The sequence below is a fragment of the Chenopodium album genome, chromosome 20 (genome assembly GCF_948465745.1).
Source record: "Chenopodium album chromosome 20, dcCheAlbu1.1, whole genome shotgun sequence".
In the NCBI taxonomy this organism is placed as follows: domain Eukaryota; kingdom Viridiplantae; phylum Streptophyta; class Magnoliopsida; order Caryophyllales; family Amaranthaceae; genus Chenopodium; species Chenopodium album.
In genome coordinates this window covers 4,621,309-4,632,500 of record NC_137853.1, presented here as the reverse complement: position 1 = coordinate 4,632,500, position 11,192 = coordinate 4,621,309, and the positions used below count along the sequence as shown (strand labels likewise).

Here is an 11,192-nt window from a genome sequence, read left to right as displayed (position 1 = left end):
TCATAATTCCTCTGCCCCTAAATTTCTCCAATTTTTTTAGTGGGGTGTCCCTTTTATTTTGCTCCATACCATATATAGCACTAGGGACCACCATTTTCCTCTCACAAATAATATTTTGAACCCACCATATATATCCAATATCATCAATTTTACACAACCAAAAAATTAATAGAGTGAACATACATCTCTGGGGCAAAAATATGGAGATGAAGTGAATGTACTAGTTTAATTAGGCACTGCAAAATCAATTGGCTATTGGTGTAGTGGTGATTGGGACTTCACTTGGTAGGGAGGTCCCATGTTCGATCCACCACAACAACAATTGGGAGGGGACTGAAACCTAACCATGCCAAAAGTTGGAAGCTTCCGTACCAAATAGGCAAATAGACATTCTCTACATAATAATACGAGTATTGATAAAATTGATGTCAATTGACAAGGATGGTTGTTCTGTACGTGACGCGACTACAATATAAATTTCAATGGAGACATTAGCATGCATGATTGCATGGAATAATGACTATACAAGTAACAATAATTATCGTCTAGTCAATAATTAATATACTTGAATCATCAGTCAACAATATGAATACTAAGTAAAACTGTAGTGTGAAGATGAGAAAATTTTTCACCTATTTCTTGGTGCATGCGGCATCCATATAAATACATATGAACTATCTATTTCATCATTAAATCATTTAAGAGTTCTATTTGATTTACAATTCTACATACATATATCTAGCTATATACTAATTAAATTTCCTTAATACCATCTATTATTATTTGATCATAATATATTATTAAGATTATTATGGCACCACGCACTAGATCTCCTTCCAATTCTTCCTCACCTGATTGCCTAAATTTTAATCCACAAATACATTCCTTTAAACAACGCCTCCAAACTATAGTAGAGAGCAAGCAAGGGTTGTTATATGCTATGTTATGGCAAACGACACCCGGTGTTGAGAACATGATGACAACAACGGCGGCTACCAACATCAGTAGCCGCCGTGTGTTAGCATGTTCCGATGGTTACTTGAGAAGCTGCTCCATGAGGAGCACCCTAGATGAGGAGATTGTTATGACATCAGATGCTGAATGGTTTTATGCAGATTCAATAGGAAAACACCTAGTCATTGAGGACAATTACAATCTTGTAATTGGTGAAGCCATGACTTCAGGGTGCTACCTGTGGCTCATAAACAACTCGAGTTGTGAGAGGGCTAGGGAGGCTTTGCAGCACTATGTTCGCACCCTGGTGTTTGTACCTGTTGCCTCAGGTGGAATCATAGAAATCGGATCCTTGGATGAGATCAAAGAAGACAGGTGCTTAATCGAGCTCGCCTTCTCAACATTTAATGGTAATGGAAATGGTGGTAAAGTGTCTGCAGGTGTAATGCATGTGCCGCGTACCAACCATGTAGAGGCAGAGAGGCAAAGGAGGGAAAAGCTTAACCAACGTTTCTACGCGCTACGCAGAGTGGTTCCCTACGTCTCAAAGATGGACAAAGCATCTCTGCTATCAGATGCAGTTATTTACATCAACGAGCTCAAGTCTACTGTAAAAAATCTGGAAGAAAAACTTCAGAAACTGCCGTCTGCAAGTACTTCAGTTAGTACTACTAATACTAAATTTTCCCCGCATTTACAAGATTTGCTTCCTTATCATCTCACTACTACTAAGGGATGGCCTATTGAGATTGAAGTTGAGGTGAAATTGATGGGAAAAGAAGTGGTGATTCGAGCTCAAACGACGGGTTTGGATCATCCAGAGGCAAGAATTATGAATGTGTTGAAAGACCTACGTATGGAAATATGTTATGCAACTATATCACATGTGAATGAGGTTGTATTTCAGAATATTATTGCTAAGATGCCATTGTATCCTGATGAATTAGTTAGTACTCAAGAAAGCTTAACTAGTGCTATTCGTCAGAGGTTGCAGTATTGATAAGTTTTGTAATATGTAGTAATTTTAATTTTAAAATATATGTATGCATGCATGAATTCATTCTTGAATATATCGCTCTTCAATCAAACTATAAATTATAATTTTATGTCATGATATGTTATATATCTTCACAAGTTAATCGAAAAAAAAGGAAATTTTGACGATTACCACCTTCTGTTATGTCCATTTTAGCAATTACCACCTTCTATTTTTTTTTTTTTTGAAAATTACCACCTTCTATTTTCAAAAACATCAAAAGTTACCACCTTCTTGCCCCCCAACTAACACGTGACGTCATTTTGGGCCCATTCTTTCCCTTCCCTCCCTATTTCCCTCACAATTCTCATTTCTATTTGGATTCTCATCTCCCCTTTCACTTTTCTCCCTATAACATCTACTTGGTTGATCGACCTCTTTTTATTTGTTTTTCCAAATCAATAGTTGTATTTTTGTTATGTTCTTGTGATAGGGAAACCAATAGTAATTATGTATGTGGATTTTTCGCAAAATTAGTGATATGTGTTGATTTTTATCATACCGAAATAACAAATGTAGAGTACGTAGTCAATTAGTAACTCATAAAGGTTAACGAATGATGAAGTACCTTTTTATCAAGTTATGATTTGGTCTTTGTACTAAAATTTACTCTTATCTTTAGTGAATTGCTATGTACCACAGAAAAATTACTCTGACTACACTTCATATTGCCACTTTTACCCTTTTCTTTACTTAAAATTTCCTCTCTTCTCTATTTGGTGCTTTAGGTGTCCTAATTTGAGCTCCAATATCACTAATATACTCCCTTTATCTCTTAATAATTTTTCCTATTTTTCTTTTTCAGTGTCCTGTTAATCTGAGTTTCATACTACTATACTTTTAGTTGTAGTTACATTTGACAATACATTTACTCTTACAATCATTACATCAATTCACCACTTTTTCTCTCTCATCAATTCCTTTCAACTAATTTCAAAAAAAAAAAAATAATGATATAACTCTTTTTCAATAAAGGGGGATTGAGGCATTGAAATACTACCCCGGTTAATTATCATGTGCAACAGGAGCAAATAAAGGGGGACTGAGGCATTGAAATACTACCCCGGTTAATTATCATGTGCAACCAAGGAATTTTATGTCTCACAAATAATAATCTTTTGTTGCACATAATATTTAACGGAGGTAGTATAACTTATCATTTTTATGATATAGTATTAGAAGTTTAACACAATTCACAAGTGAAGTGAACATAATTGTCACACATTGAAGAAGAATAGGAAAGATATATGACTAACATTTTTTTTGAATTTTAATAGGTAACTTTAATATAGGGAACTCCAATCAACCTATTATCAATTAGTCTAAAACTTATTGTAACTACTATAAGACTTATAAGAAAAATAACAATGAATCTTTGATACCAATTGCTTCAATTTTTTCTAGGATAAAAAAACGCATTTCGTACACATGAATCTCATGATGAACCTTGTGCAAACTGCATATATAGTACTTATTTCGCTCAAATATATTTGTAGCCATTTTTTCTACATATGGGTATATGTACTCGTTTCTATTCAACTTAAAGTAACACTTTATCAAAACATCACACATTTGAAAAATCGACATCAAACAAGATTAAATTTACGGGAAACTATATGTGGAAAAGCTTTTTAAAAAGCATCATCATGCCATAAGAGGCATGACAACGTCATACTATAAGGAGCAATGAGGATTAAAATTATTCAAAATGGCGTGAGATTACCCTTTGAACAACAATTTGGTCATTGTCATAGGCCAGACTTTTGTTACATGCCCAAAACTTAGACTTAGTAAAATATTGTTACTAAAATTCCATGCATTTATAATTTTTTATACAATACACATGTAACTACTATGGGCTAACCTAGTAGTTTAAGGACACACCAAAACTTGAGCAAATGTTTCTCACCGGCTAATTTGGTAAGAAATTGCAATTTATTTTTCTAGCTAGTTGTTTTGTACATACATTCGATTATTTCTCATTTCACCATCAAATAAAGAAACTTCCCATCTTATATGCACATGGTATGAAATAAATATATATGTTGTACTATGTTGTTTATAGCTAGATTTGTTATTCATGACCATGGACCGTACCCTATGATCTATGTATGCCGTCCTTGATCATAATAAATTTCATTTTAATTTGTATGTTTAATTTTAAGTTTATTTTCGCTTGTTCTATCACTTGAATTTAAAAATTATATTACTGTAATTTACTCTTTGTAGTCAAAATTAACTTCACTCGAACTATTAAGATTTTGAAATCAGAAGTGTATGTTGATCTTGTCAACACGTACACGTCGTATATACTAACGTGTGTGTTGTCCACATGTCAGCAAAAAAATCATGATTGATTTTTCTTGGATACATTCGATAGTCTTCCTATTTAAATATACTACATACGTTGATAGAAATGAATATGCATGAATTAAGCATTGACATCAAAATCTCATAAAGATATGACATATAAACCAATCAGTATAATTATAATAATTAGATTGCTTAACATTCTATACATTCCATTCCAAAAGAAATTTGCAACAGAGGGTATATAAGAAATAAATAATAGTGGGACAAATAATAGAAGAATAAAAGCACAACAATAGAAATGGTACATAATTAGAAAGCATTGAATAGAATTGAATAGAAAGAGTTTAAAAAAGAAGGTAAAATGGACAAGAGACAAAGTGAGGAGTTAGTCCTGAAAAACAGCTAAGAAGAGAGGGTAGTGGTAGTGGTAGTGAGTTGAGTACATTTATTACCCTCCATTAGATAGATTATTGATACTACCCACCACCCAGTAACCACCCTTGGCAGTGCATTTTACATCACCTTCATTTCTCATTTATTGCTTACACCATTTAGCCTTTTCTATGTTTATATTTATATATATTGCCCCACATGCTTAGATACTACTTGGATTCCTCCTAGCTCCTCCTTTTTCTTTTTCTTTTTTTTTTTTTTTTTTTTTTTTTTTATTTTTTATCCTGGGTCGAGGTAGTCTCATTGATAGAGTATAAAACCAATTATGAGATTCAACCATCAGGTTAATCTTTTACAGTAGGTAATTAATATAGTTCTTTGACATTTTAAATCTTATCCACCCCTTCTTTCAAGTGGAGTATATAGCGCTATTTAGATTCATTCTGCATTCATATGGGCTTTTATGTGAGAGGGTGTGATAAAATCAATTCCAAGCTTCAATCACCTGATCAAACTTTTAGTTAAGTTAGTCAATCACTCAGACATTTTCCCATTCCGTTTCCAATTGTTTGTCTTTTAACAATATCGACATAAAATGATACAACTCATACAAGTAATAATGGATTGATATTTAATTTAAATGATATTTTTGGCTGCTCGTAATGATTAAGAAAGAGATCAACCAGCTAATAAGTGTATGTTCAATTCCATTATAGTAGACGATGAATTAGCTCACTAATTTGTATTTAATTATGGCAGTATAGTCGTAGTAATGGAGGAATTAGTTCAGTAGGAGATGTCAATGTCCCACTACTCATTTTCACAAAATTATATTCAGTGAAATAAATTTAAATAACCTGTTGTTACATTTATTGCCTACCACACACGGAAGGATATAAAGGTTGTACACAAGTGTAAGTTTAACAAGTAAATGGAGTATTCAAATAATAACCGAATTGTTTTTTCTGATGAAATTTTACCTTAAACTAATATATAAAATCAATCTTTCCTTCAAAAGTGGGCTTGTATATATATAGATCCAAGTTTGCTCGAAGTAACAAAAAATTGGACCACGTACAATTGGAAACAGGTAGGAAATATTACATTTTATATGTATATATGTAGGAAATTGCACTAAAAATAAGGATTCACATTTTTCTCTTATCAAATAAACAAGCTACGATTATGAGTAATGAGCTTAATTATGGCTTAAAACTAGGCAATTAATTAACAATGCACACCCAATTGTGAATGGGCAATAATTTAATTTGACACCTCCTACCTTAATAGGAGTTGGCACTCTTTTTTTTGTTTTTCTAATTTTTGGGAGGAAAATCAAAAAAAAAAAAAAAAAGGAGAAGAAAAGGAAGAAAACCCTAAAAATGAAGGGCAATTCTTATAAAATGTGGAATAGTTAAATGATGATGATTTCTCCCTTTCCCCTCCTACTAGAAAAGGAGTTGAGAAAAAACTTGTAGGAACTTATATATATGTATGTGCTGTTCAAACTTCAAGAGTAGTCCTTAATCTTGCTTAATTATGCACTTGAAGATGATGAATTTGACCAAATTTCTTCTAGCTCCCGGGCGAAAGCCTTTTGACGGCCTACAACAATGGTGATGTGATCCTTATTATCGAACACCTTCACTTGAGCTCGAGGAATTTTAGTTTGGACATTGTAGCTGCACTCGACTGGAAGAAGTTCGTCGTCTCTACCATGAAATACGGTCACGTTACATTTAAGCCGGTCCCTAACCACGTCGAGGTATTTATCAAGCTTACTGGCTGATCCACAGATTATATTGTGCAAGGTGTGCCAAGCAGCATTATGAGTGTGGAGAAAAAAACCTTCCATCAGATACGTTCGTACCCTGCATCCATACATAACTTCATTAGTAAATCAATAAATATTCGGTGAGTCTTTTTCACAATAGCTTTTCGAACAGTAAAAGAAAATAAAAAAAAAAAACAACTCATTTCTTGAGACTTACTTATAAAAAAAAATTTTGTTGTTAATTATGAGATTGTCACATATAAGACTTTAATTTGATTATAGAATTTACATTTTCCATACCAATATGTACTCGCATTAATTAGGACTAGACAAGCTAGAGCAACATCATAGTAAGTCTTTTTCTTTATGTTTAATTAAACTAAAAATAGAACAAAAACAACGGACCAGTATTAGTGTGCCCCCTATGTTTTTTATTTTTGTGTGTACTTTTAGTTAAGTTATGCATCACTTTCAATTATAGAGGCTCTTAAATTGACCGTAATATTTGTTAGAAATCAAAATCACATAATATTTTTCCAATCAAATCTACTAATAAAATTCGAACAATTGTTATTCATACATTAGTTTCCCTATTTTTTAATTTATTATATCCACATCCATCATAATAATTGAATTTGTACATTCTATTTTAGACAATCTTGTGGGATGAAACCAAAAACAAAGGCTAATTAAACAATTTCCTTATCAATTTGTACAAAAATGTGGTGATATATGCCAAAATGAGCTAAACTTTATATTACTTATTAGTAAAGGGTGGGTGATTGTTGAACCAAAAATTGGAGTAGTCAATTATCAAGCTATCATAAAGCAAATATCTTGATAGAGAAAGAAAATAAAATTGACAATCAACTATTGAAGGAACGTCCCTGGGGCAACTAGGCCAGTAATCACATGTGCTTTGAGATTACTTTCTCAGTTAATTATGGCACAAAATCTTTAGGGTATAGACGTATTTATGGTCGAACTTTTACCATTAGATTATTTGTAAATTCACGTTAGCTAATTTAGTATAAACAAGAAAATTAATAAGTAATTTATATTACGAGTGTGGCAAGTCAAGTTTATTTATTTATTTTATTATTATTATTATTATTATTATTATTATTTTTTTTTTTTTTTTTTTTGTGATAAAATGTGGACATCTTATATGAGAATATTTTGTACGATGATTTTATAATTGTCAAGTTTAGTGTAGTATATATTACGAAGTATATAAGACAAATTACAGGTTACTGTTAAACAAATTTATGATAACCAAATTAAATGCAGCCTATAATTCAAAAATAGAGGTACTTTATATTTCTGAAGATATAAGATTCACAAGCCATGTGATACGCGTAATGAAATGAAGTAGCTTTGACTTTTGATTTAAAACAAAATAGTCCTATTAAATACACCTAAATGCAATGCAAAAATGTTAAATGCACCCAGGTGATGTACTACCCCAAAATTATTGAAAACAAATTTAGAATATAATTAAAAAGAAAAAATAATTCAAATTAATTATAAAATAAAATTAAAAAAAGGGTGGCCTATCCTGTGATCTTGAGGTACCAAAGTAATTACTTTGTTGGGACAACTTTACTACCCAATCACAATCACCCTTTAAGTGGTGAAAAGAAGGTGAAGGGCTTTATGGGAATGTTATAATGTTTCCAAATTTTAGGCTATTTTAAACACACACGTTCCATTGTAAGACTAAGAAAAATAAAAAGCAGTCAATATTGGAAATAATTAAAATATATGCGTGAAGTTGTGTTTTGGGTTACCTATTTCTGGTGACAAGTTTGGTGAGAAATTCCCACACTCGGTGGTTTTTGCAGATGAGCAAGCAAACTGTTCGAGAAATATGCTCATACCAACATGCTATGGATGCCCCCATTGCTATAGGTGGCCATACGCGTCGTGGTGCTACTCGTCTTAGCACGTATTGTGTCGCTTGCTCCCCTTTTGGCACTGGGAAATACGGCTGTAACAAAAAATTTCGAGTTATGTATTAGTAATAATATTTTTGTTTTGTTGTTTTCGGAATTAATTGTCACATTAATAGTGTAATTTAAATTTTCGATGTGACTTATTTAGACACGATTAATTCAGACACAATTATCTTAAGATCTAACCTACCAATGAATGTGGGTATCCTCAAGTAATCAATTTTTTCATTAAAAAGTACTACTAGGAGTATTATTATACAAATAAAATCCAAATATTATAATATTGTTTTGTAAAGTCATATCTGTCAAATTAAAAGTAACGGGGAGATCATTGGGATCACCCAACTGTCATAATTGGTATTATAATAAACACACTCTACAGTCCTTAATATTATACACCTATTAACTAAGACCTATTTTAATCATTTAATTTCTTTGAAAGGTACTAATCAAATATATAATTATAAAAACTTAATAATATCTCACATCATAATAATAATAATAACAGTGTATAAAAACATAATCCATATACAATCTGCAGTCAAAGTTGATAGTAAATGTAAAATTATTTTGAAACAGAGGGAGTATTAAGGACAACTTACAGGAGCGATCAAGGTGAGCGATTTGATCTTGGAGGGGTGGCGAACGGCGAGGGCGAGAGCCAAAATGCAGCCAAGAGAATGGGCAACAATGTGGAAGGATTTAACTCTATTACTTTCCAATACAGAACGTTCAATCATCTCCACATGTTCTCTTAAAGTGTACAATGAATCAGTAGGCTTTGGACTCCTACCAAACCCTAGCAAATCCACCGCAAAAAGGCGGTACTTAGATTTTGTTGCTGCCGTAAAATTTGGGAAAACAGTTTCCGTCCAAAATTTGGATGATGATATAAACCCATGAATAAATAACACATCCTCTGTAGAAGTCTTATCTCCTACAATATAATAAATATGACATAAATATATAGTTGTTATTACCATATGTTAAAAATGTTTAAATCACATAATCTAGTGTATTATCATAATTAATTAGTATAGGCTAGATAATGTAGCATATAATATAATAAAATGAGAGTGACGTACCAGGTTTAGCACCATCAGAATGTACATAGAGAGCATCCTTAGAGGAGGTAGTCCAAGAGCAACAAGTCGAGCAATCGCAATCCGACCACCGTGGAATTGGGAAAGATTGCATACCTCCGATTTTACCTTGAAGCATTTCAACAATGGTTGAGTTGACAGTAAATGTGGTGGATCCATTTTTCTTGTTATTATTCGCGGTTGTTTTCGTGGTCATCTTCTCACAGATGAGCGAGGTAGTGTGGTTTTGGTGTTGGTGGTGGTGTTTGGTGATAACATTCGTTGTGTCAACCTTGTTAAGGCGTCTGAGTTCGTTGACGGTAGTCTTGGAGATCTCGGACACTAGAGAAGGACGAGTGTAAAGAGTGTCGGAGACGTCTTCGAGTTGAAGTTTGGTGGATGTAAGGCGGACGATCTTGGTGGACTCGCCTTTTTCGGACACCAAGATCGTCTTGCCAGTACTCGTAACGGCCATCGCTTGTTTGGCGGAGGAGGAGCAGCAGTAGCACGGCTTCCACTCCGCCTCGACAACGAAATCTGCAATCTTGTACACCATACATAAAATGAAATCTAGAAGGTCTAGCAATAAAAACACTAAGAAACTTATTCCTTCATTAAGAGCTCTTCCTGTAAGTAGTATAGCCGATCTAGCTTTGCCCATATTATTCTTTACACTCATTGTTAAAATTAACAATCGACCACAAGGCACGACACAACACAACACAACACAGTACGGCCTTACTCACTAGCTCGGCTCAACCTTTGATGATGATGGGAAAATTAAAACACACACACATACACATACACATACACAAACTCACACACAAAAATGTGTAAGAGGATATATGATGTGGTTGAGCTAATTTAGCTGGAGTAAGTATAATAATGTGTATATATATAATGTAGGCTTTAATAGAGTAATGATGTTGAAATAATGTAGAATTTTGAGCAAGATAATAATAAGCCAACCCAGATTAATTGGCCCCTCAAAAAAGACGGTACAAAATATATATTTGTATTTGACAGTGAGAAAATATAAACATATATATAATTTCTTAGGAAAAAATAAGACAGCCACAAAGTGTTGGGGGGTTAAATGAGAGCGTGTGAGAAGGAGAGAAAGAAGAAGAAGAAGAGGAGAAAAAAAGAGAAGAAAAGGGGTCGTAAGGGACACGTAGTAAGATGGGGTGGGGGAAGGAAAGAAGATAAATGAATAAAATTCATTGTTTCATTTAAATTTGTTCGTTGGGCAAGAGACTCTGGTAGGTGGTGGTTGAACCCCCCTCCTCCTTCCCACATATACACTTTCAAGGGTTAAACACCTCCCTTTTTTATTCTCCTTTTTTGGTAAAATTAAACCAGTTTTAATGTTATTCCACTATCGTCTACTATTCTACATTCGGATGTACCATGCACACGATATATCTAGTATATATATACTTTTTTTTACTCATTTGAAGTAGTTTCACATTTATATATCGAAAACAGTTTTGGATTTACTGTCGATTGCTAAATGTGTAGAATATTGGAACTCGTCAAAAAAATCTTTTTTTCTTAGCTACCAAAAATAATTAATAAATTATTTATAAATAGGATATGATCATTGTTTTGATTAATAATGTTATACAACTAAGATATTCAAGGTTTAGAAAATAGCTTTTTTTTTTTTTTTTTTTTTTTTTAAT

The 11,192-nt window shown here is 32.8% G+C and overlaps 2 protein-coding genes across 2 annotated transcripts; one reads left to right on the top strand and one right to left on the bottom strand.

Moving 5' to 3' along the window:
- The first annotated feature begins 811 nt into the window (after positions 1–811).
- On the top strand, positions 812–1,954 carry LOC145599235 (transcription factor bHLH14-like). The gene has a single exon (XM_081655638.1). The coding sequence runs from the start codon at positions 812–814 to the stop codon at positions 1,952–1,954; it is 1,143 nt and encodes a 380-aa protein (XP_081511764.1).
- Positions 1,955–5,989: 4,035 nt separating this feature from the next.
- LOC145597795 (putative lysophospholipase BODYGUARD 1) lies at positions 5,990–10,666 on the bottom strand. Its single transcript, XM_081654041.1, has 4 exons — positions 9,511–10,666; positions 9,028–9,362; positions 8,261–8,460; positions 5,990–6,567 (listed from the first exon to the last, which is right to left on the bottom strand). Exons 1-4 carry the CDS (start codon positions 10,184–10,186, stop codon positions 6,234–6,236), a joined length of 1,545 nt encoding a protein of 514 aa, XP_081510167.1. The 5' UTR covers positions 10,187–10,666; the 3' UTR covers positions 5,990–6,233.
- Positions 10,667–11,192: the final 526 nt, after the last annotated feature.